Source organism: Rhinopithecus roxellana, chromosome 19 (genome assembly GCF_007565055.1).
Source record: "Rhinopithecus roxellana isolate Shanxi Qingling chromosome 19, ASM756505v1, whole genome shotgun sequence".
Lineage (NCBI taxonomy): Eukaryota > Metazoa > Chordata > Mammalia > Primates > Cercopithecidae > Rhinopithecus > Rhinopithecus roxellana.
The window spans coordinates 53,097,091-53,123,448 of NC_044567.1; the positions used below are offsets into that span (position 1 = coordinate 53,097,091).

The 26,358-nt window shown below is 46.9% G+C and overlaps 1 protein-coding gene across 2 annotated transcripts in view; it reads left to right on the forward strand.

The window, feature by feature from the left end:
• Positions 1-5,730: 5,730 nt before the first annotated feature.
• The window catches only part of ANKFY1 (ankyrin repeat and FYVE domain containing 1), a 99,343-nt gene continuing 78,715 nt past the window's right edge, over positions 5,731-26,358 (forward strand). Inside the window, exons 1-2 of one of the 2 annotated variants that reach the window (XM_010382188.2) lie at positions 5,731-5,784; positions 25,828-26,020. In XM_010382188.2, the coding sequence (XP_010380490.2) occupies positions 5,775-5,784; positions 25,828-26,020 (203 nt within the window). In that variant the 5' untranslated portion in view covers positions 5,731-5,774. Of the gene's footprint in view, positions 5,785-5,986; positions 6,123-25,827; positions 26,021-26,358 lie in introns of those variants that run through there. The other variant, XM_030922818.1, reaches the window with a different exon arrangement.

Below are 26,358 nucleotides of genomic sequence, written 5' to 3' on the forward strand. Positions count from 1 at the left end.
GGGATTTTGCCTTTGGCCTCAACTGGCTTGACCATAAAGCTAAGCTAGAAGGTGAGGAACCCAGACTCAAATGTGAACTGTCACTGTCACCACCTCTGTCCTCTAAACAGATGGGAAAATGCCCCAATATCTGCCCAGGGGTCATTTAGTAAGTTACTGACGAAAGAGGTAAGACTGAGTAGAGGACCTTCTTTACAAGATATACAAGATATCAACATGCAGCTTTTTATCCTGAATCCTTACAGATAGTTCGTACGGAGTTAGTGTTAGGTGTTGAAAGCTTATTTGTCCTTGATATAAATCGCTAGTGACTTTTTTTTTTTTTTTTTTTTTTTTTTTTTTGAGACGGAGTCTCGCTCTGTAGCCCGGGCTGGAGTGCAGTGGCCGGATCTCAGCTCACTGCAAGCTCCGCCTCCCGGGTTCACGCCATTCTCCTGCCTCAGCCTCCCGAGTAGCTGGGACTACAGGCACCCACCACCTTGCCCGGCTAGTTTTTTGTGTTTTTTAGTAGAGACGGGGTTTCACCAGTATTAGCCAGGATGGTCTCGATCTCCTGACCTCGTGATCCGCCCGTCTCGGCCTCCCAAAGTGCTGGGATTACAGGCTTGAGCCACCGCGCCCGGCCGCTAGTGACTATTAAGGCCTCTTCCTTACAAACTCGGAGAAATGAACATGGAGTCACACCTCTTATTCAGCTAAATTATAAACAAGGAATTCCCCTAAGAGGAGTTTTGGGAAGATTAGGGGTTATTTCCAGAGTGCAAATTCTTGACAAATATATTTAGAATAAACTTGTGGAAGGGTCTGGACAATATCCCCAAACTTACATCAGTTTTAGACATAATCAGCTACTCAAGGTATAGAGCCAAAACGTTTTATTTGCATGCTGCTTCAAATGCAAATGAACAGGTTTTCGATGGTGTATGTGAGGCGCTTTCAGGAAAGATGTGGATCTCCCTCTCCCTCTCATGGGATAGGGCTAATAACAACCTTATCAAATTCAACCCTTTCTGCCTTGGGGAGGCCCACAACCCTCACAGGATTCAGTTCACAGATCACATTATTTGCTGGGCATGGTATTTCTGGTTTCAGATGTGTGTAATCTGGCTGCCAAGGCAGGATCAGGCTGTTTGGCTTGTTGAGTTGGTACTCCTCACTGAGCTTTAGTGAAATGATGAAAGAATTTTGAATTCTGTTCACACAGGTAAATAAACGGAAGGAAAAGCCTTTCACAAAAGGCAACCAAACACATCCAAAGACATAGGAGCAGCACAGAAAGTCCTAGGCAAGAAACTTGATTTTTTTCCTCTTCTCAGCAGTATCCAATGTTCACAGCGACTTCCATTTATTCCCAATAAGAGCACTGGAAATCAGGTTTTTCTTTTTGTTGAGCCTCTCTTTTGTGGCAAGCTTGTGCTATGTGTTTTTCCTAAAGGTTTTAGTCACATTCTTAGAAGAAGCTTCCAAAGTAATCATTTCTCATGAGGAAACAGGCTCAGGTTAATTTGCCATCGCTGTAGAGCACACAAGTTGCATGGCTGGGATTCGGTTCCACCGCCTCCCTGACCTACTGAGTGCTATTAGTCCTTCACAGGTGAGGAAACCAGAGCCCAGGAACACTGACTTTTCTAGGGTCAGAGAGAGCATGGATGTGTTGAGACTGGTGCTTGACCCAGTTCATCCGAGTACCAGTGGAGGTGTCCTCCTCTTCTCACCCTGCCATAATACCGCACTGCCTCCCAAGTCTGTTCCCCTGTGCTCTTGAAGCTAAGGCAGACAGCATTTATTTCTTTCCTGTTCTTCATGGACCTTGCCTGAGACAACACCACACTAAGTTCCTCTGAATCTGACTGCAAAACCTGAAGTGGGTCTAAACTGAACCATGCTCCAGTGCTCAGCTTTTTCAAGACATCTGTACTTCTGGTTATAGCTAATGTTATAGCTCCATCCAAACCTGGTGGGTGTTGTAGTTTACTGAGTACTACGAGTGCTTTATTTCACAGGCTTTACTACATTCTCTGTAACTCTGGAGTTACAGGCCAGTGAGAGTCCCCTCAAAAGACAAGGGGTGGCTGGGCGTGGTGGCTCACGCCTGTAATCCCAGCACTTTGGGAAGCTGAGGTGGGTGGATCACAAGGTCAGGAGTTCGAGACCAGCCTGACCAATATGGTGAAACCCCCGTCCCTACTATAAATAAAAAATTAGCTGGGCGTGGTGGCATGTGCCTGTAGTCCCAGCTACTCGGGAGGCGGAGGCAGTGAGGATCAGGGAGGCAGAGGTTGCAGTGAGCTGAGATTGTGCCACTGCACTCCAGCCTGGGCAACAGAGCGAGACTCCATCTCAAAAAAAACAAAACAAACAAAAACAACAGACAAGGGCCCAGGGATACAGTTAAGTCATTTCTAAGATGGGTACTTTCACCTCTGGTAGAGAGCTCCTTAGCGTGAGGTTGTGATGAAGAGGCAGTCAAGCCCCTGAGTTGAGCAATCCCTTCAGGCGAGTTCTTCTTCGATCATGGACATCTAGTCCAAGCACACTCTGAAAGGGCACACGTTTGTTTATTCCTGCATGTGTGCTACTCAAAGGCAGAGGGTCTCTGGTTTTCATCAAATTCTCAAAGGGGGTCACGGCTCTCCGAATCTTTAGGAACCATGGATTCTAGTCCCATTTCCTCAGGAAACAGGTAAAATCTGAGATGCAGCATAAGGCTTGCAAGGACTTGCCCATCATCAACACAGCAAGTCAGCTGCGGAGCCAGACTTGAACTCAGGTCTCTTAACTCCCAGAATAGCACGCAGTGGAAACACCTCATCAAACATCTTGAGCGCCTGCTATATTCCAGACCCTAGGCTGGTGCTGCTGAGGTAATGATAGTCATCACGCAAAATCGGGAGTCAGCTGTGCCAGTACTTTACCACAACTTCCATGTCGCTTTTACGTTATGGCCCAGGCAATATTTGCAGGGTACTCCACAATAAAAAGATGAGGCTGCTTGCATCCAGAGGAGCCTGGCCTGCCTGGCCACTCTGAAGGCCCCAAAGACTCACCATTGGGCACACCTATAAACCATTCTCAACAGAGAGGGACGCTTTGAGCGATGGCCCTTCCATGGAGCCTGGAAAGTTCTCCCCTACCCTTTTTGTCTCAGTGTTGCTTGCTCAGTGCAGTTCCTCTAAGCACCTCCCTAACTCATACCATCTTCACGCCTTTCGTCTCCTGCCACAACAAAAAGGCTTACACATTTCAACACCGTCTCTCATCTCCCAGGTACCTGTCAGCCAGAATTCCTATTCTTCCTCAAAAATTTAGTGCTTGACTCAATGTTTCCGTGATCTAAGCTCCAAATTCCTCCTCCACTCCACCTCACTACCCACTAATGCTTATCCTTAACAGCACCTAAAGCTTCTCCAACTTTAAATCCTCCCTTTCGGCCGGGCTCGGTGGCTCACGCTTGTAATCCCAGCACTTTGGGAGGCCGAGGTGGGCGGATCATGAGGTCAGGAGATCGAGACCATCTTGGCTAACACGGTGAAACCCCATATCTACTAAAAATACAAAAAATTACCCGGGCATGGTGGCGGGAGACTGTAGTCCCAGCTACTCCGGAGGCTGAGGCAGGAGAATGGCGTGAACCTGGGAGGCGGAGCTTACAGTGAGCTGAGATCGCGCCACTGCACTCCAGCCTGGGCCACAGAGCGAGACTCCATCTCAAAAAAAAAAAAAAAAAAAAAAATCCTCCCTTTCGTTTCTGACACTCTTATTCCGTTTTCAGATCCTTCTTTTAAAATTTCTTTTCTTTTTCTTATTTATTTTTAGATACAGAGCCTTGCTCTGTCACCCAGGCTGCAGTGGCAGCGGCAGGATACAGCTTACTGCAATCCCAAAGTTCTGGTCTCAAGCGATTCTCCAGCCTCAGCCTCCCAAGTAGCAACAACTAAAAGCCTACATCACCAGGTATAGCTAATTTAGTTCCTTACTTCCAACCTTTTATCTCTTACTCCTGGCTGTCCTCCAAGGCCACCACTTTCCCGGCAATCCTGAACTATTGATGCATTCTTTCGATTCTCCCTTGAGTAAAAGTCTTTTTTGAAAAGGTCTCATGCCAGGCCGGGCACGGGGGCTCATGCCCGTAGTCTCAGTACTTTGGGAGGTTGAGGTGGGAGGATTGCTTGAGACCAGGAGTTTAAGACCAACCTGGTCAACACAGAGACTCCATCTCTGAAAAAAAAAAAAAAAAAAAAAAAAAAAACAGAAACAAAAACAAGAAAGGTCTCATTCTATTCAGCTATGTTACTGTTTAGCCTTCCATTCTGCAATTGTCTAACTAATCATATAGTTAGTCCTCCCCATTTTTGCCAAAGATTTTAGCACTTGAAGCTCCTTTCCTTTCCTACCTCTAAATCCCAACATCTAATTTTCCTGGCTTCTCATTTCCACTTCAGCCCTCTATTCCGTGGCTCTGGACTTTTTTTTTTTTTTTAGACAGTCACACTTTGTTGCCCAGGCTGGAGTGCAGTGACACAATCTTGGCTCGCTGCAACCTCCTGCTGGCTGCAACCTCCAGCTCACTGCAACCTCCCCCTCCCAGGTTCAAGCGATTCTCCTGCCCCAGCTTCCCAAGTAGCTGGGATTACAAGCGTGCACCACCATGCCCAGCTAATTTTGTATTTTTAGTAGAGATGGGGTTTCACTATGTTGGCCAGGCTGGTCTTGAACTCCTGACTTCAGGTGATTTACCCACCTCGGCCTCTCAAAGTGCTGGGATTACAGGCGTGAGCCACCAGGCCCGGCCTGTCCTGGACTTTTATCATCTCCTAGTGCTACTTCACTAGGAACCTGTTTGCTACTGTAACCACCAAGCTCTCACAACATTGCCTGCACTGCACTGGCCTTCAGTTATTAGAGACCTGCAGTTTCGTGGCTCCTCCGTCAGTCCCTAGCCAGTCTGCATCCCATGTTTGATGGCCTGGGCTGTCGTCTCATAGCACCCTCAATTTATTTTGGGCAATATAATCCCAAGCCCTGGACAAATGCTAGAATTCAATGTATCTGTTACTACAGCCTGGTGGCTGAGTTCTAGAAAAAAGTGATCCATCAAGACATACATGAGGCATTTGAAACCAGGCCTTCCAACTTCAGCGTCCTCTTCCAAAGTTTCTTCGCTCTTCTTGGTCTCCTTCCTTGTCTCATAACTTCACCCATAAAATCGATGTCATCAAATAATCTCCCTGATTTTCTTCTCCCCTATATATCTGCACGCATGTTCTTATTTCCTAACGTTTTAGTGGAATAACAGGTGACCTGCCTCTAGGCCAAATTTAATCCGTTTTCCTGAGTTCTGCATCGCCTGCCGAGCATCCCACGTCCCCAGGCACCTCTCCACTGGCTCCTTTCTCCCAGCCTCTCCTACCTTTACAAGCTAAGGACCAACAAACCCCCTCTCTTGACCCTCTCACTGCCAAGCTTCTCCGAGGAGTAGTCTGCATTCGTTGTGTCATCCTTTTCGGTGCCCTGCCAAGGACGTGGAATATGACAGGGCTCAATCAGTGCTTAATAAATCTCGAGCCTCAAAAACACCCGGTAAAAATAAACCCGGCTCTCCGCCTCCCCCAGAGCCCAGCATCCCCCTCCACTTTCATTCACCCCTTTCCTACCCTCGGCTCCGCCCTTTGCCGCGCCTCCCATGATTCTCGCGAGACTTGGTGATTCCGTTCTGCACCGCCCCGCCTGAGCCGCGCACTTCTCGCGAGGCTGCAGGCAGTGCCCGGCCAGACATGGCGGAAGGTAGGGTTTTTTTGTGGAGCCGCGCGGGAAGACGCGGAGCTGTGGGGGCGCTGCTGGCCGGGAGAAGCTGCCCTGGGAGGGGAAGGCCGGGCGTGGTTGCATGGGGGCTCCGCGGGTCTCGCGAGCCTTTCTGTGCAGCCTCTCCTGAGCTGCTCGGGCATGGGGTCCGGAGCGCGGTTTCTATGACAACGCCCCTCCCGCGATGCCGACCCCGCGGGACTGCGGCCGGCTGCGGAGCGGGGCTGGCGGGTCTCGTGCCGGTGCAGCGTGCAGCCGCGGGGCCCCGAGGGCAGCAGGGGAGGCTCTTGATTGCCGGCGGTGCCGGGACGCCGGGGGAAGTAAGCCTTCTCCTTAGGAAATCGAAACTGCTGTCCTGGCACGTCCTGCATCCGGAAGGGGTCCATCCCTTGCTTGCGGAAGAGCGTGGGACTCCTCGGGCTGGGGTCAAGCAGGCGGGCGCACTGGCGGCTCCGGCTCCGCAGCAGCCCCTGCCTTCAGGCCAGGCGTACCGATAAAGACGGGAGGAAGGGGTTTGCGGGAAGGGAGTTGGCCAAGGTCACACTGCTCACAAGAGGGCTGCTCAAACCAGACCTCTGTGCCTTTGCCTCCCGGTCCAGTGCCTACCCTCAGGTCTGGTGCACTTCTTATGACATCGCAGGTTAAGGCACTCTGGTCTCTCAGAGTCTGCCTCTCTTAATGTAGCAGTAATTAGAAACCTTCATTGTCAAAGCCTTATTGTACACGTAGGGGGAAAGAAGGCCCAGAGATTGGGAGTTACCTGTCAGGAATCGTGCAGCGACATTGTTGTATCTGGGCAGCGTGGTTCTCCTCTTTACACCATTATTGGAGAAGAATATTCCTTATTTGACCTTTGTTTATTGAGTGACTGCAGTGTGCTTGGTCACGACTTGTCCTGTTGGTTTTGAGCTTTGACTGAACCTATCTCTTGATGGATCTTAGATTTGGGCAGCACGTGACAGTTGGTCGGCTTTTTTCATTTGCATTAGACTTTAGATAACCTCGTGAAGGAGGCCTGACATGTATATTTGCCCTTTATTGATAAAGGAATTTAGGCAAAGTTACAGAGATCGCTGGCACTGGCACCCAGTTGGTTTTGGGGGGTGTGTGTGTGTGTTTTGAGACAGGGTCTCGCTCTGTCCCACAGGCTGGAGTACAGTGGCGCGGTCACGGCTCACTGCAGCTTCAGCTTCCTGGGCTCAAGCGATCCTCTTGCCTCAGCCTTCTGAGACCACGGGCGCTCGCCACCACACCCTGCTAATTAAAAAGTTGTGTCTGTGTGTGCGTAGACAAGGTCTTGGCCCGATGTGGTGGCGCACGCCAGTAATTTCGGCACTTTGGGAGGCCGAGGTGGGAGGATCGCTTGAGGCCAGGAGTTCAAGAGCAGCCTGGGCAACATGGCAAAACCGCGTATCTACAAAAAATACAAAAGTTAGCCAGGTGTAGTGGCACGTATCTGTAATTCCAGGTACTCGGGAGGGTGAGGCACGAGAATCACTTGAACCCGGAAAACGGAGGTTGCAGTGAGCTGAGATCGTGCCACTGCACTCCAGCCTGGAGTGAATGGAGTGGTGGCGGGTGCCTGTGGTCCCAGCAGTAATACTAGGGAGGTGGGAGGATCATTTGAATCCGGGAGGCGGAGGTTGCAGTGAACTCCACCAGCCTGGGCGACAGAGCAAGATCCTGTCTTAAAAAAGAGAGAGAGTAGGTCTCACTATGTCGCCCAGACTGGTCTCCAGCTCTTGGGCTCAAGCAGTCCATCCGCTTTGGCCTCTCTAAGTGCTGCGGTTACAGGCATGAGCCATTGCGCCTAGCAGGCAGCCAGTTTTTGTCTTTGCTTTTTCTGCCATATCCCTGGAGGGGAAACTTGAGGTGAAAGCAAGGGAGTAAGAAAAGGAGCGAAAACCCAAGACATTCTCTGAAGTTACTTTTTGGGTCAATCACAGAATGTTGTTGTACACAGCAAATAGCTGTTCCTCACAGGAGTGAGGTGGGTGGAAAGGTTCAGGAAGGTCTTCTGTGAGGTAATGGGTAGTCTGGCGCTTTTACACTAGGAAGGTAAGTTCAGTGTTTTGGGAATACAGTAGCAAGGTTGAGATTGTGGAGGGCGGCGGGTTTTTCATTCAGGAGCTTTACTGACCCCCTGCTGTGCTATGCAGTGGGGTTCCAACCCCTGAGGAGCTCATACAGGCCAAGTCAGCATGCTCATCATCCATACTCGTCATCTGGCAAGTGCCTCGAGAGACATCCCGTCAGTGGGGTATCTCTCCTTAAACACACGAAGAAAACATCCTTTCAGGGTTAAATTAGCAGGGGGATCGCTAGGTAAGCAGTCATGAAGTTCTGACTTAGCAGTTTTTCTTCCTCCCTTCCTCCCTTCCTCCCTTCCTCCCTCTCCCTCTGTTGACCAGGCTGGAGTGCAATAGCGCGATCTCGGCCACCGCAGCCTCCACCTCCCGGGTTCAAGTGATTCTCTTGCCTCTGCCTCCCAAGTACCTGGGATTACGGGCACCCACCATCATGCCCGGCTAATTTTTGTAGAGACGGGGTTTCACTGTCTTGGCCAGGCTGGTCTTGAACTCCCTGCCTCAGCTGATCTGCCCGCCTCGACCTCCCAGAGTGCTGGGATTGCAGGTGTAAGCCAGTTTTGCTTTTACCTTTTTTGTGTCCCAACTTTTTGTTGGGGTTTAAGCTTTTTAGAAACGATGTTGCAAACTTCAACTAGGAGGCATTCTGGGCCATTTAGCTCATTAACCTGAAGCTATGCAAAGGAAGACAAGATTAGGTAGAAAATGTTTGTGGGACATTAATCCTGCTTGTGCTTTAATCAGATTCTCAGAGCCTGCTATGCTTGTTTGGAGAGACGTATTTAAATATAAATAAATAGCAGATATCTGTGTCATATAACTTGAATGATCTGTGAACACACTATGGGAACTTCCCTGACAATGGTTGGTTGGCTGTGTGAGAATGTGGGAGATAGTGCCTAGGAATAGTGAACAGAATTCCTGAGAGACTGAGCATACAGCTTCTTATGTGACTTGTTTAGAGGACAACCTTCTTTCCTTCCATCTATCCATGACTATGGATTTGACCATATGTATTTAGCTAAAGTCTGTCGTAAAATTAGTTTTATTCCCCATCTCTACATCTCTGTAGCTGTCCTGCTCATCTAAGCTTCGTTTGTGGTCCTTTTTTTTTTTTTTTTTTTTCCTGAAACAGGATCTCACTCCATCACCCAGGCTGGAGTACAGTTGCGTGATCACAGCTCACTACAACCTCCACCTCCCAGACTCAAGTGATTCTCTCACCTCAGCCTCCCAAAAAGCTGGGAGTGCAGATGTGCGTGCCAACACATCCGGCTAGTTTTCGTATTTCTTGTAGAGTTGGGGTTTCGCGATGTTGTCCGGGCTAGTCTTGAACTCTTGGGCTCAAGCCATTCACCTGCCTGGGCCTCCCGAAGTGCTGGGATTATAGGTGTGAGCCACCGCTCCCAGCCCTAAGCTTCCTTTCCCAAGTGAACTACTTCAAAAGGTTCCAATTAAAAGGTTGCTTTTAACTTTTCCGCCTAGATTTTGCTTTCTCACACTCTAATTTCACACAGTTTCTGGTGTTTCATTTAAGACATCAGTCAGATCATGTCTCTCCCACTCTTCTTAATACTCCTGCCCCTCATTGCCCAACTCTCACAGTTCTCCGTAATCTTAAAATATATTCCAATTCTCCCAATGACCTTTAAGTACTAACAGGGTGTGGGCCCCACCTAACACTTCGAGCTTGTTTCCTGCTTTCATTCACTGTGCCCCGCCACACTGACTTGGTTGCTGTTCTTTGTGCGTGCCCAACATGCTGCTACCTCTGCGTCTTTGTCCCTGCAGTTGCCTTGGCCTGGAACAGTCCTCCACTGCTTCTCCACACAGCTGACCCACTTTATTCACTCAGTGCCTGTTCAGTTGTCATCTCATTAGAGAGCGTCCCTCACTGGAATATAAACCCCATGAGGGCAGGGACTTGTTCTGTTTTGCTCGCTCCTGTATCTCCCAGCTTAGAATCATGGCTGTGGTTGAAGGAATGTATGAATTTATCAAGCATCACCTGCTAGCCATCAAGAAAAGTTGCCTGGATACATCCTTAGCTTCTTGCCAAGCAAACTGGCTGGTCCAGCTTTTATTATGCTCTGGATAACAAGTCTGCTGAGAGCTACCTAACCTACTTTTCATCCTGCCCATTTTTGTTTTAGCAACTAAAATATAATGTTTAAGGCCGGGCACGGTGGCTCACGTCTGTAATCCCAGCACTTTAAGAGGCTGAGGTGGGCGGATCACTTGAGATCAGGAGTTCCAGACCAGCCTGACCAACATGGTGAAACCCCATCTCTACTAAACATACAAAAATTAGCCAGGTGTGGTGGTGCATGCCTGTAATCCCAGCTGCTCAGGAGGCTGGGTCAGGAGAATCACTTGAACCTGGGCGGTGGAGGTTGCAGTGAGCCGAGATTGTGCCACTGCACTCCAGCCTGAGCAACAGAGACTGTCTCAAAAAATAATAATAATAAAATAAAATGTAGTGTTTAAGAGCTCAGACTCTGCAGCTGGACATGGATTTAAATCCTAGTTTAAGCTATGGTCATAAGCAAGTCAATTAATTGCTCTCAGTCTCAGTGTCCTCAGCTTTAAAAGGGGGATCATCTGTAGCTCACAAGTAGCTGTCGGGATCCTAGGATATTTCTCAGGCGCAGGAAGAGCCTTTTTCCACAGCGCCTGATGCTTTTCCCACAGCGCCTGATGGTTTCATCCTGGCGTGCAGTCCTTCCCTCGAGTCTCCTCTAAAATCACTCTCCACTTCTTCTCCTCAGTAAAAGTAAAAATTGGAAAAAAAAAGTAAGGTTTTTTTTTTGTAGATAGTATATTGAACAGAAAATTTATCATAAACTTTTATTAACCTGATGGCATTTGATCAGAAAAATACTTTTGACAACAACCCGAGTAACATGGGGAAAACATTCCATGTCCTGGGCATTCATCGACCAACACATTAGTCACTAGCCACATGTGGCTACTTAAATTTGATTAAATTTAAATAAAATTTAAAATTAACTTCTCAGTTGTGCTAGTCCTATTCCAAGTACTCAGTTGCCATGTGGCTAGTAGCTCCCCCTAATGGACAGCACAGATTAATAGAACACTTGCCTCATTGCCAGAAGTGCTTTGGATAGTACCGTTCCAGAAAATGCCTCATTAGTGTAGGTTGGTAGAAATAAGGAAAGAAGGAACTTTGCTGTTTCTACTTTTGAAATTTATCGGCCGGTCGCGGTGGCTCAAGCCTGTAATCCCAGCACTTTGGGAGGCCGAGATGGGTAGATCACGAGGTCAGGAGATCGAGACCATCCTTGCTAACACGGTGAAACCCCGTCTCTATTAAAAAATACAAAAAACTAGCCGGGCGAGGTGACGGGCGCCTGTAATCCCAGCTACTCGGGAGGCTGAGGCAGGAGAATGGCGTGAACCCGGGAGGCGGAGCTTGCAGTGAGCTGAGATCCAGCCACTGCACTCCAGTGCGGGCGACAGAGCGAGACTCCGTCTCAAAAAAAAAAAAAAAAAGAAAAAAATTTATCTGTTTATTGTTTTACTTATTGAACAAATGTCCCAGGTCATTGATGATTATATGTAGTCTAGAGACCTCTCGAGGACTTTTCCTTTTATACCATTGTTTTCTTTTCTCTTCCTTTCCTTACTTTCACTGCTGTCACCAGCTGTAGCTGTTAGCTTTCTCCTTGTGGATTATTTTTACTGAGAAATAAAATTTATCCATTAGTGGACATTTCGAAGTAAAGCTACTGAATTGTGCTGAGATACACAGGATTCTGTCACTGGCAGGGTGATTTGCTGTAGGCGATTTGAGATATTATGATTTACAGCCTTGCTGAACAAAATGAGAAATTGCTGTGTCCCCAGAATCTCCTGTTGAACCTGTGGTATTTATTGAACTCCATTTGGTAAGGTACTGTCAGGAGGAAGAGGAGATAACCATGGAATGGGTATAGAGGGAGAAGTAATTGGTAGTTAAACAAGAATAGCCAGAACTAAAGCTTATTCACAGGGAGTTCTGAAGTCTAGGAGGGGTGATAAAAGAAATTGTGTATGAAAAACTATATTGTAAGGTGAAAGGTAAAAAATGCTTAGGAGTTACTTTGAAAACTCAGAATAGGGAGAGATTTTTTTTTTTTTTTTTTTTGAGACGGAGTCTTGCTCTGTCGCCCAGGCTGGAGTGCAGTGGCCGGATCTCAGCTCACTGCAAGCTCCGCCTCCCGGGTTTACGCCATTCTCCTGCCTCGGCCTCTCGAGTAGCTGGGACTACAGGCGCCCGCCACCTCGCCTGGCTAGTTTTTTGTATTTTGAGTAGAGACGGGGTTTCACCGTGTTAGCCAGGATGGTCTCGATCTCCTGACCTCGTGATCCGCCCGTCTCGGCCTCCCAAAGTGCTGGGATTACAGGCTTGAGCCACCGCGCCCGGCCGAGGGAGAGATTTTTTAAGGAAGTAATGGGGAATGTATTTTGGATGTTCACGGAAAGTCTTGTTGCAGAAGACATTACTTGAGCTGAGCTTTGAAAAATGGCCCTCCTTTGGACATGGGGACATGAGATTGAGGAGAGGTCACTGTTCTAGGTGGAAGGATTAGTGGGATGTGAGGTTGGAAGAGTATGTTAAGGGCCAGGTTATTAAGGGCATTGGTTCAGCATTTGGATTTTATTCTGAGAGTCATGGAGCAATACTACCGAAAGGAATCAGCCACGGTAGCGACATAACTGGAATTGTCTGAAACATGACAAAATGACTGCAGTGCAGAGGATGAATTGAGAAGAAAGGAAGTCAGAGAGCAAGCTGTAGCAGTGAGCCATTTGGTAGGGGCTGTGGGGCTGGAGAGGACTGATGGGAGAAAGACCGCAGAACATATGAAAGACAGGACTTTTGAAATCTGGTTGAATGTTGAGAGAGAATCAAAGATGACTCAAGAGTTCTAGGTCTGGATGACTCAAGACAAATGGCTGAGCTGCTAAGAGGTAGAGGAGGAATAGATTTGAGAACAAATATTTTGACCTCACTTTTGGACATACTTGCTCTGCCCAGTATACTTCTGTGTGGTGGTGTCTAAGTTGGAAGTGTTTCCAGTCAGGAGTTTGGGGTGGAAATAGCTAGTTACCTAATATTTGTTGTGCATCTCTTATGAAACCAGCCCAGTCGTCACTGCTGTACAAGGTGAGCTTTTGAAAGATGTGTAAGTCATGCCACTGATTGTAACATAAGGCAGATGAACCTCACAGAGTTGAATTGCATTCAGGAAAAATGTATTTTACGGTAGGTGCAAGCTACTATGCCGGAGATGACCAAATGAGCAAGACACAACCTTAACCTTAATGGAACTTGCAGAACAGAGAGGGGAAGGCAAAGTATTTCAAATAAGCATGCATGTTTTGTTTTCTAGTTATACTGGGTTTTCTCTTCTACATTCATGATTAATGGCACTACTGTTCAGCCAGACTCTCAAGTCACTAACCAAAAAGTTATCCCCGACTCCCCCCCTAAGTCTGCATCAGTCACCAAATCCCCGGGATGCTGTACACCTCTCACATCTGTGCTTTCCTCTCTCCTTCATTCCGTTAGTACATAGTTCTCAACCTGGAGAACCCTGCACGGTACAGTCACCTGGGACCTTTTAAACATCCAGATTTGTGGGCTGGGCATGGTGGAAGCTCATGCCTGTAATTCCAGCACTTTGGGAGCCTGAGGCGGGCAAGTCACAAGGTCAGGAGTTTGAGACCAGCCTGAGCAACATGGTGAAACGCCGTCTCTACTAAAAGTACAAAAACTAGCCAGGCTTGGTGGTACACGCCTGTAATCCCAGCTACTTGGGAGGCTGAGGCAGGAGAATTGCTTGAACCCGGGAGGCGGAGGTTGCAGTGAACTGAGATGGTGCCACTGCAGTCCAGTGTGTGCGACAAGAGTGAGACTCCGTCTCAAAAGGAAAAAAAAAAAGAAAAGTAGTAGTGGTGGTAATTCATCACCAGTGAAGAGCTCTTCTAATCTGATGCCAACAAGGAAGATAGTATTTTCTGGGAAGCTGACACTTTAATGAAATATTTTATGTGGAAGATCCTAATGTAAGCCTGAAACAAAAAATTATTCTTGTAGTTCTCCAAATAGAATGTTATCACAACCTTTACAATCATTTCTCTTTTATCTGATGGACATAGTTAAAGCAGAATAGGAATAAAGTCATTTAGTCATTAAAGAATTACATGAATAGGCCTGGCATGGTGGCTTATGCCTGTAATCCCAGCATTTTGGGAGATGGAGGCCAGGTATCACCTGAGGTCAGGAGTTCAGGACCAGCCTGGCCAACATGATGAAACCCTGCCTCTACTAAACGTACAAAAAAATTAGCTGGGCGTGGGGGCAGGCGCCTGTAATCCCAGCTACTTCAGGAGGCTGAGGCAGGAGATTGCTTGAACCCGGGAGGCAGAGGTTGCAGTGAGCCAAGATCGCACCGCACCATTGCACTCCAATCTGGGCGACAAGCGAAACTCTGTCTCAAAAAAAAAAAAAATTACGTGACAAACACTAATTCAGTGCTGAAGTTTTGGCTAGAATAGAAGAACTATAGGAATGTAGAGAAAGGCAATGCCAGGGTGGTGGTAACCGAAAAACACCGAATACCGTGCGGGTTAGAACTGGAGTGGCCAGAGGGCAGTAGAGTGCATTTACGGTAGGAAATGGAAGGAGCTCATTTAGTTCCTGCATTCATTAATGACTGATCTTGATGTTCTGATATTGGAGCTGAAATCTGGCATCATGGTATTAATGGGATGGGCTCTGGCTTGAGATCCCAAATCTCGAGTCTGCCTTCTGCTAATTGTGTGATTTTAGGCAACCCACTTAACCCAAGTGAATTTCACTGTTAGTATATTCCTTTTTCAATATAGTTAGAATCTGAGATGATGAATGTGAAGAACTTAACTGCCATGGGAGACAAAAAGTACTAATTCCCTCTTTCTCTTTATTGCAAAATATGACAGGAAAGTGTACATTTCCTTTTACCCCATCAAATGTTGACACTAATCTGGCAAAAAGTTACCAGGGCATTAAAATCTTCCACTAAACAGAATTTTTTGTTTGTAAGTATAGCTGTTTTAGTTTCCTGTGGCTGCTATAACAGATTTCCACAAGCTAGATGGCTTAAAACAACAGAAACGTGTTCTTATGATTCTGGAGGACAGAAGTCTGATTGAAATCAGCATCGCTGGTCTCAAATCAAGGTCTCAGTAGGACCCTATTCCCTCTGGAGGCTCTAGGAGAAAATTTTTTCCTGATTCTTCCACCTGCAAGAGGCTGCTCACGTTCCTTGGCTATTGGCTGCGTCATTCTAGGCTTCAAGGACAGCATCTTCAAATTTCTCTCTGTTCTGTGTTCACGTGACCTTCTACTCTGAGTGGGTCAAATCTCCCTCTGCTTTTTTTTTTTTTTTTTTTTCCATGGAATCTCACTCTGTGGTCCAGGCTGGAGTGCAGTGGCACGATCTCGGCTCATTGCAGCCTCTGCCTCCCGGATTCAAGTGATTCTCCTGCCTCAGCCTCCCGAGTAGCTGGGACTACAGGCGCCCGCCACCACACCTGGCTAATTTTTGTATTTTTGGTAGAGTTGGGGTTTCACTATGTTAGCCAGGATGGGCTTGATCTCCTGATCTCGTGATCCGTCTGCCTCGGCCTCCCAAAGTGCTGGGATTACAGGCGTGAGCCACCATGCCCGGCCTAGAAGGGCTACAGTTTTAACCCTTCCATTTAGATATGTGTGATTTTGAGTTAGTTTTTATATGTATCCAGGAATAGGGATTTGGAATAGGGATCCAAAAACATAGTTTTCATATGTATCCAGGAATAGGGATTTGCGTTTTCCATATAGATCTCCAATTGTTCTGGTCCCATTGCTCTTTACTCATTGAACTGCCTTGACACCACTGTCAGAGCATTTGTATATGTCAGAGTCTATTCCTGGATTCCGTTATATTCCATTGCTCTGGATATCTGTCTTGATGCCAGTACGATGCTGTCCTATTTACTGTAGCTTTATACGCAGCCTTGCGTCAGGTAAATGCTAAACCTTTTTCTTTCCCCCCACGCAGAATTTTTTTGGCTATTCTAGGAACTTTGCATTTCCACCCAAATTTTAGAATCAGCTGCCTGTGCTTGTGCATGCCTGTAATCCCAGCAGTTTAAAAGACCAAAGTGGGAGGATCCCTTGAGGCCAGGCATTCAAGGCCAGCTTGGGCGCCATACTGAGACCCTGTCTCTACAAAACAATTGGCCAGGTGCGGTGGTGCTCACCCATAGTTCTCCCTGTTTGGAAGACTGAGGCAGGAGAATCACTTGAGCCCAGGAGTTCGAGGCTGCAGTGAGTTGTGATCAGGCCACTGCACCCCAGCCTGGGTGACAGAGGGAGACCCTCTTTCTAAGAAAAAAAATTTAGAATCATTCTTTCAAATTCTACAAAAATAGTTTGCTGGGATTTTTATTGGGAAGGTGTTGAATCTATAGACCAATTTGGAGAGACCTGACATCTTAATAGTACTGAGCTATTGAGCCTTCCAATCCACGAGCGTAGTATATATCACCCTGTTTATTTAGGTTGCCTTTCATTTCTATCAGCAGTGTTTTATAGTGTTCAGTGCGCATGCATTGCACATTGTGTTAAATTTATCTCTAAATAGTTTGTATGTTTGGTGTGCTATATAAACGCATTACCACAGCCTGTACATTGATAACTTAGGGCTTTGATAACATGAAATGAAGTAGGAAGAAGACTTTGATTTGAGGAAGATACGAAGTTTGATTTTGGACTTGTTGAGTTTATAGTACCAGTCGATCATTCTTTCAGCAGGAGCTGTTGAAGGAAAGAGAGATTTGGGTCCATTTTTATAGCAGTGACAGTAAAGTTATGGGTGTGCATGAGACCACATTCAAAGAAGAAGATTTAGGAAAAGTTCCGTTGTAGGTGTGAACCTTGCAGCACTTGCCTTTTTAGAAAGTGGGTAGTCAGAATAGATGAAGGGTCTGTAACGAGGTTAGGAAGAAAGCTAGAGTACAGAGTTAGGAAGCCAAAACAAGAGTTTTAAGAATGGGGTGATTGAGAGGCTACAGAGAGGTTGAGGAGCTTGAAGAATATGGAAAAGGTCATCAAAGTGGGTGATTTGATCATTGTGACTGTTTAGCAGAGGGATGTGGGTAGGAGCTAAGTTTCAGAAGGTTCAGGAGGCAAGGGAGGAAGTAGTGACTAAAGAGGACTCTTCAGAAATTGGTGGAGTAGGCCGGGCGCGGTGGCTCAAGCCTGTAATCCCAGCACTTTGGGAGGCCGAGACGGGCGGATCACGAGGTCAGGAGATCGAGACCATCCTGGCTAACACGGCGAAACCCCGTCTCTACTAAAAAATACAAAAAAAAAAATAGACGGGCGAGGTGGCGGGAGCCTGTGGTCCCAGCTACTAGGAGGCTGAGGCAGGAGAATGGCGTAAACCTGGGAGGCGGAGCTTGCAGTGAGCTGAGAACCGGCCACTGCACTCCAGCCTGGGCGACAGAGCAAGACTCCGTCTCAAAAAAAAAAAAAAAAAAAAAAGAAAGAAAGAAATTGGTGGAGAAGGCAAAAAGTATGATAGACTGGGCAGTCAAGAGCAGAACTGTGTGGAAGAGTATTTGTCTAGGGGTGTGGGAGGCGGTACTGTGAGCCTGTTTCTGAGGGTGAGGAGGTAAGCTTGGAGAGAGGCATATTTTGAAGATGCAGTGGCTGCTGTTGTGACTTAGGGTGTGGTGAGAAGTGAGAGGTTTCAGAACTCTAGGCCTTCCAGATAGATGAACTGCTTTCTGCCCTTTCATTTGGCTCTGGGTGTCATTTTAACATCCTAATTCTTTAAAATCACCAGCAGGGGAGCAGGGCTTGTGTGGCCTCTCAGCCAAATCTGACCTGAAACCTGTTGACTTGTTTCTGTGCAGTCCTTAAGCTAAGAATTTGTTTATATGTTATAGATGTAACATATAAAAATAGCTTATACATATGAACTGTATTTTAAATATTTTAAACTGGTTGAAGAAAAATCAAAACAATGTATCATGATATGAAAATTACATGAAATTCCATTTTCAGTGTTCATAAATAAAGTATTTTTAGGGAAACAGCCACACTCCTTCATTTGTATTTTTGTTTTACAACTGGCAGAGTGGAGTAGGGCCACAGAGACTGTGTGGCTCCCAGAGCTAAAATATTGGCTATCTAGCCCTTTACAGAAAGTTTGCCAACTCCTGAACTAAAAGGAAGAGTGTTCTAAAAGTCATTCTTGGTTTCTCTCCTGACTGTGCCATGTAACTTCTGAAGAGGTAATTTGCTGATTAACTACTTTTTTGCAATAGACATTACAGTCTTTATTTTAGGCTATTCATAATGAATGCAGATTTTTTTTGTCTTAAGCATGCTTTGTTAACTCAACAGTGATGAACTATCAGAAAGGATACTTACTGAAAGTCTGACCATAGACTGCACTCATGGAGAACAGATAGATATTATTTGGAAATTGGAAGTTCCTGGGATTCTTCACTGATACTTAGTGTAGCTTTTTTCGTGAAACTCTAGGTTTTATCTATTATTTAAATTTCCAGGTTTGCTGTCCTCTCCTCTCTCCTCTCCTTTTTTGAGACAGGCTGTCTCTGTCTCAAAGGCTGGAATGCAGTGGCATCATCTCTGGGACTGCAGCGCCACCATGCCCAGCTAATTAAATTTCTAGGCTTGCTTTTCAAATGAAAGTTGGAAGGGGACAAAGAAAAAACCACGGCTGAAAACTGGGCACTGGATGAAGAATAAGTAGGCGGAGAAGCAGCAGCAGTGGTAAATCTTACTAAACCAGACACTGTTCCGAGTGATGTAACCTATCCTAATGACTTTCCACATCGTTCTCTAAGACAGTGGTCCCCAATCTTTTTGGCACCAGGGACTGGTTTTGTGGAAGACAGTTTTTCCATAGATGGAGTAGAGAAGGGAGTAGTTTCAGGATGAACCTGTTCCACCTCAGATCATCAGGCATTAGAGTCTCATAAGGAGCGTGCAGCCTAGATTCCTCGCGTGCGCAGTTCACAGTAGGGTTCGCGCTCCTTTGAGAATCTAATGCTGCTGCTCATCTGACGGGAGGCCAAGCTCAGGTGGGCACGGTGGCTCGCCCGCAGCTCACCTCCTGCTGGGTGTGGCCCAGTTCCTAACAGGCCACAAGCTAGTACCCGTCCACGGCCTGGAGGTTGGGGACCCCTGCTCTAAGATAATATCATTAGTCTCATTTTCCATGTGAGAAGACTGAAGCACAGAGAGGAGTAAGTAACTTGCCCAAGGTCACACAGCTAGTAAATGGGTAAGCTGGGGTCAAACCCAGTCAGTGAGGCTCTGAAATGCATGCTCTGGGCTATCAGCGTGCAGGGAGAATCTTACAGCACAGGACTGACTACCCTGGGTTGCCTTTCTAAGAATTGTAATAATAGCTAAGATCTTTTGACCACCTACTGCGGGACAGGTTGTATTCTAAGGTTATTACGTGTATTAGCACTTTCAGTGTTTACAGCATCCTTACAGATGAAGAGAATGAGTCACCTGCCTAAGGTGTATCCAGACTAGGTTTGATCCCAGTCAGTCTCGCCCTAGAACCTGTGCCTTGTAAATTCTCTCTCCATTATTGCTCAGAATGATAATTTTGTACTTTTTCTTGCAAGAACTGTTCAGCTTGGTGACACTTCAAGGACACAGTTGCGTTGTTGTTTGTAAGCAGACAGTATTCCCCACAGGCTGGTAATGTCTCAGCCATAAGCACTCCTCCGTTATGCTATGAAATGGTATGGCAATTGAAGTAGCACTGGTAAGTGCTCACGCTCCTCCATTATGCTATGAAATGGTATGGCAATTGAGGTAGCACTGGTAAGTGCTCATAAGCTTCCTGAGTACTTTTGTGATCCTTTGGGTTTCCCCGACAAAAGCTGCCGGGTGGGGGAGCATCTGTAATTTTGTGACTAAGAGTCCCAAATCATGCCAAAGCCCTGCTTTTATCTTGCCTCTTCTCTGCTCATTCCCTTGGTAGTTTATATCTTGTGTCGTTGTCCAGGCAGCTGCTACGTATTTGAATCAGGAATTCTGTGGAGAGACTGGGGCTGTTGCTGTAGAGTTTAGAATTTATGTGTGTAACTGATGTTTAAGGAAATGTGTATGGTTTCCTAGAGAGCAGAGGGGGAAGATGGCTGGAAACAGCTTTCAGGATCTCCTCCACTTGAAGGCTTAGATAGAGGAATCAGCAACTTTCCAGTCTTTTTTTTTTTTTAAATATAGGGTCTCTATGTCGTCCAGGCTGGAGTGCTGTGGTGTGATCTCAGCTCACCGCAGCCTCCACCTCCCAGGCTCAAGCAATCCTTCCACCTCAGCCTCCTGAGAGCTGGGACTACAGGTGCCCACCTCCACCCCTGGCTCATTTTTGTATTTTTTTGTAGAGATGGGGTTTTGCCATGTTGCCCAGGCTGGTCTCAAGCTCCTAATCTCAAGTGACTCACCCACCTTGGCCTCCCAAAGTGCTAGGGTTACAGGCATGAGCCACTGTACCCGGCCTAATTTTCCATTCTTGAAGGCAGATGTTCCTATAATTTCACCTGTTACCTACGTCCTTTTGATTCTAGCTCACCTGAAGGTCTTCCACAGATCTTTTTTTTTTTTTCTCTTATTTTACACTCAGGATCTAAGATCTTCTATTTGAGTGTTTGCCAGGGCTGCAACACCTTAGCACATAAATCAGTATCCAGCTTCTTTGTGACTGTTAGTTTTGTTCTTGCCCTTCTTATTTCTGAGCTCCTTGTAGATACGACTTTGATTCTACATTTGATACTGCTTTGATAACTTTGTTTGGAATAGGTGCTAATTAGGTTGCCCCCCCACCCACCCTTTTTGATATAGAGTCTTGCTTTGTTGCTCAGGCTGGAGCACAGTGGCATGATCACAGATCACTGTAGCCTCGACCTCCTGAGCTCAAGCAATCCTCCCACCTCAGCCTCCCAAGTAGCTGGGACTACAGGTGTGTGCCACCACACCCAACTAATTTTTTCGGTTTTTTTATGAAAAAAACAAAAAATTGCTGTGTTGCCCAGGCTGGTCTCAGACTCCTGGGCTTTAGAGATCCTCCTGCCTGGCCCCTCAAAGTGCTAGGATTACAGGTGTGAGCCACGACACCCAGCCTAGATTGCCCTTTTAACTCTTAAAAGAGGCAGCTCCTAATCTGCCAGAATGCTTAGTGCATAAATATATGCAGATTGACAGTTTAAGTGAAATGGAAATTCCCCAGCCAGCTATAGTCATGCTGGGTTGGAGTTGTTGAGGAGGAAAAGATGTAGGTTGGGTAGAATATGGTGTGATTAAAACCACAGTTAGAGGGTTCAGGTTGCTTATGGAAGAAAAGGTTACCACAGCGGAAACTTGGAGGCTGTCTCTTGGCAAGTGGGATATAATTTTGCAGCCACCAGGTTGAACTAGCGAGATGTGGTGTATACTATAGCCATCCTTTTCAGTTAACTTGCATAGAAGCTGGTGAGTGGCTGACATTTTTGTCAGTGAACTCTTGGAGGAGAGGGCGAGGCTTGGGCTCATAATTATTTGTATTTCTTACAGAGAAATGTACAGTGTTTATGTACTTTGTCTGTTTGACAAATCTGTTGACTGATACAAGCTTAAAAGGATAATCTGACCAAGAGAATAAAAGATTGGAACCTTTTCTTGCATTTCCTGGGTCCAGTATGCTACAAACAATTACAGGCTTTATTTACATCTTTTGAAGTAAGATACTGCTTTTCTGGAACATTTTCTTTACGCTGGCTTAAACCAGGAGGTCTCCCACCACACTCCATTTGTATCCCCTATCAGAGTGCTCAGGGTTTACTGCATTGGCTTAATTGCCTGTCTTCTCTATTACTCATAACTTTTTTCTTTGTTTGGTTGTTTTGTTTGTTTATTTTTTGAGATGGAGTGTCCTGTCGACCAGGCTGGAGTGCAGTGGCACGATCTTGGCTCACTGCAACCTTCGCCTCCCAGGTTCAAGCAATTCTTCTGCCTCAGCCTCCCGAGTGGTTGGGACTACAGTTGCGTGCCACCACGCCCAGATAATTTTCATATTTTTAGTAGAGATTGGGTTTCACCATATTGGCCAGGCTGATCTTGAACTCCTGACCTTGTGATCTGCCCGCCTCAGGCTCCCAAAGTGCTAGGATTTTTTTTTTTTTTTTTTTTTTTTTTTTTTTTTTTTGAGACGGAGTCTTGCTCTGTCGCCCAGGCTGGAGTGCAGTGGCCAGATCTCAGCTCACTGCAAGCTCCGCCTCCCGGGTTCACGCCATTCTCCTGCCTCAGCCTCCCGAGTAGCTGGGACTACAGGCGCCCGCCAGGTCGCCCGGCTAGTTTTTTGTATTTTTAGTAGAGACGGGGTTTCACCATGTTAGCCAGGATGGTCTCGATCTCCTGACCTCATGATCCGCCCGTCTCGGCCTCCCAAAGTGCTGGGATTACAGGGTTGAGCCACCGCGCCCGGCCCCAAAGTGCTAGGATTACAGGCATAAGCCACTGGACCCGGCTGGTTGGTTTTTTTTTGAGACAGGGTCTTGCTCTGTTGCCAGGCTGGAGTACAGTAGCACACTCTCGGCTCTTTGCAGCCTGAACCTCCTAAGCTCAACGAAATCCTCCTGCCTCAGCCTCCTAAGTATGGACAACTCTGCTCCTAGCTACTCTAGAGGCAGAGGCAGGTGGGTCGCTTGAGCCTGGGAGTGCAAGGCAACATAGCCCTGGCAACATAGCAAGGCCCATCTGTACAAAAAATTTAAAAATTGATAGCCAGGTGTGACGGCACACACTTGTGGTCCCAGGTACTAGGGAGGCTGAGTCAGGAGGAGCACTTGAGCCCAGGAGTTTGAGACCAGGCCTGGCAGCATAGTGATACCCCATCTCTACAAAAAATTGAAAATTTAGCCAGGCCTGGTGGCAAGCACCTGTAGTCCTAGCTACTCTGGAGGCTGAGGTGGGAAGATCACTTGAGTTCAGGAGTTTGAGGAGTTTGAGGCTGTGATGAGCTGGGATTGTGGCACTGTGCTCCAGGCTGAGTGACAGAGACCCGATTTCTTTAAAAAAAAAAAAAAAAAGAAAAGAAAAAGAAAAAGGAAAGGTTGGGAAAGGATGCAGGGAAGCATGTGAAAGAGACAGAGAACCAGAATCAGAGGGTGGTGTTGTGGTTGCTGTGGTTGCTAAAATAAGAGAAGGGATGGACAACAATGTGATGTGGTGTCATAGGTCTAGGAGGAGAACCACTGGCAGGAGTCCATTGGACTTGGCAATTAGAAGTTCATGGGTGAAAGGAGTTTCAAGGGGATGGTGGGGACAGAAGAGGGAATGGCAGGTGAGACAATGGTGTATGGTAGCTAGAGATGGCGGGGCTGAGGGTTTCAGATGTGATGTGGAAGTGGGGTGCTTTAATAGATAAGAGACTTAAACTGGCTTATATGTTGACTAGAACCACCCAGTTGAAAGAGAGACTGGAGTTCGGAGATGGGGTGGTTGATGATAAAGCAAAGGTCCTGAGGAGTGAGGAGAGTGATGAGATTTAGGGAGCACACAGTGGGATTAAACTTGGGTAGGAAGGATATACCCTGTCTTAGGAAGCAAAGGGGAGATGGGAATCATTGCTGGGACGGTGGGAGTTATTGTCAGTAGCTCAGTTTTCTCAGGGTATTGGCATGGAATGAGGCAGGTTGGATGGGAGATGGGCCTCAGGGCAGTGTCAAGATTTGGAATGTCTGTGGTGTGGAAGAGGGAGGGGTGAAGGGGCCAGGGCCCAGAGGATGATTGTAGCAGCACTGTGGAGCCACAGAGACCTTGACTGATAAAGCTGCCAATTTGCATGGTTGCATAAATCCCATCTCATCCGTTCTTAAGACTCCAGAGCTCAGGCAAAGGAGAAGTTTCATGGCTGCTTCCTCAGGGAAGCATTTCCCGGCCTCTTCAGTTAACTTGCTGCATAGGCGTTCATAGCTGTTTTCACCTTCTCGCTCTCAATGTCGAGCTGTAGTTTTGCATTTGACTGTTACAATTATTTTAATTATGAATTATAACTAAAGTTTTTTGACTTATGACTGAGCATGGTAGCTCATGCCTATAATGCCAGCACTTTGGGAGGCTAAGGTGGGTGGATCACTTGAGGCCAGGAGTCTGAAACCAGCCTGGCCAACATGGCAAAACCCTGTCTCTACTAAAAATACAAAAATTAGCCAGGCTTGGTGGTGCCCACCTGTCATCCCAGCTGCTTGGGAGGTTGAAGCAGAAGAATCCCTGGAACCCAGGAGATAGAGGTTGCAGTGAGCCAAGATTGCACCACTGCACTCTAGCCCAGATGACAGAGTGAGACTCTGTCTCAAAAAAAAGAAGAAAAAATTGTTTATCTTTGTTTTTATCAGTAACTCAGGGCTCCGAGGACAGGTATGTCAGAGTGCGCTTACCATCGTGCAGTGTCCAGCACCTAGTGGACACTTGATAAATGCTTGTTGAATTTAATCAATCAAATACAGTGGTTCTCAACCTTTGAACCTGCCCCAGCGCGCCTGTGGAAGATGACATGCCTCCATCTGAACCGTTATTAACTGCCCTGCTCCTCACCTGAAGGGGGACAGGTGCCAGGGTTGGGGAGTGTGATTAATATGATCACAGGCCCTGGAATAAGAATGTTGGGCTCAGATCCCAGCCCGTCCTCTCACCAGCCTTGCAACCCAGGGGAAATCTGTAACCTCTCTGTGCCCCAGTGTCCTCCTCCTCTATAAAATGGGGCTGGTATATAGCAGTACTTACCTCATAGGCTTGTCCTGAAGATGATATGAAGCTGGGCACAGTGGGATGTGCCTGTGGTCCCAGCTGTGGGAGGCTGAGGCAGGGGGAACAGTGGAGTCCAGGAGTTTGAGTCTAGCCTGGGCAACATAGTGAGACCCTCATGTCTTTAAAAAAAAAAAAAAAAAAGGCCAGGTGTGGTGGCTCACGCCTGTAATCCCAGCGCTTTGGGAGGCCGAGGCGGGTGGATCACAAGGTCTGGAGTTTGAGACTATCCTGGCTAACATGGTGAAACCCTGTCTTTACTGAAAATACAAAAAATGAGCCAGGCGTGGTGGCACGTGCCTGTAGTCCCAGGGAGGCCGAGGCAGGAGAATTGCTTGAACCCAGGAGGCGGAGGTTGCAGTGGGCAGAGGTTGCAGTGAGCCTAGATCGTGCCACTGCACTCCAGCCTGGTGACAGAGCGAGACTCCGTCTCAAAAAAAAAAAAAAAAAAAAGGGAGATTAAATGAGGTAATTTATGTAAAGCTTTTAGAAGAACATGTCAAAATTAGGAAATTGTTATTACTGTTAGTGGTTTCAAAAAATCTAGGTGATTTTGGTAGCCTTTTCTCCTGGAGACTCCTGGCTTTATGGTAAAGGATTTGCAGGGCAGGTGCCCGTCAGCATCTTTATGTACATCTCTTCATTGTCATATACTGTATAATACTGAGCTGCTGAGAGGAGAAATCCCTGTAACCATGATGGTCTCCTTGCTTCAATGACCAGCACCCTGAAACAAAGCCATTCTTTGTTATTTTTATTTTTATTTTTATTTTTTATTTTTAATGAATATTTTAAAAAGTAGAGACAGTATGTTGTCCAGGCTGGTCTCACACTCCTGGGCTCAAGTGATTCCCCCTGCTTGGGACTCCCAGAGTTTTGGGATTACAGGTGTGAGCCACCGTACCCAGCCATCAAAGCCATTCTTGATCCTGTGGGACTATCACTGAGAAATAGTAGAACTGTCAGGTGGCCGGTCACTTGGGGAGCGTTCCCATCGGTGGGATGAGGGACTAACGAATGCGCCTGCTTTACACTGGCCACGGTAAACCTGGTTCTTTCTTTTCCCTGCAGAGGAGGTGGCCAAGCTGGAGAAGCACTTGATGCTTCTACGACAAGAGTATGTCAAGCTGCAGAAGAAACTGGCAGAGACAGAGAAACGCTGCACTCTCCTGGCTGCGCAGGCAAACAAGGAAAGCAGCAGTGAGTCCTTCATCAGCCGCCTGCTGGCGATCGTGGCAGACCTCTACGAGCAGGAGCAGTACAGGTGAGCGGGGCTCCTGGACACCGAAGGCCTTTGGCTTTATTCCTGGGCCACACTACAACTTTTCTCATTCACTTTCTTCCGGAATTTATTTCTCTCCATTGAGGATATTAGCACATCTTTATTCCCTAGAACAGAAGCTCCTTGAGGCAAGATTTTTATTTTTTTATTTTATGTTATTGTTTTTACGACGAAGTCTCGCTCTGTTGCCCAGGCTGGAGTGCTGTGGCGAGATTTCGGCTCACTGTAGCCTCTGCTTCCCGGGTTCAAGCAATTCTCCTGCCTCAGCCTCCTGAGTAGCTGGTACTACAGACGCACACACCACTGCGCCCGGCTAATTT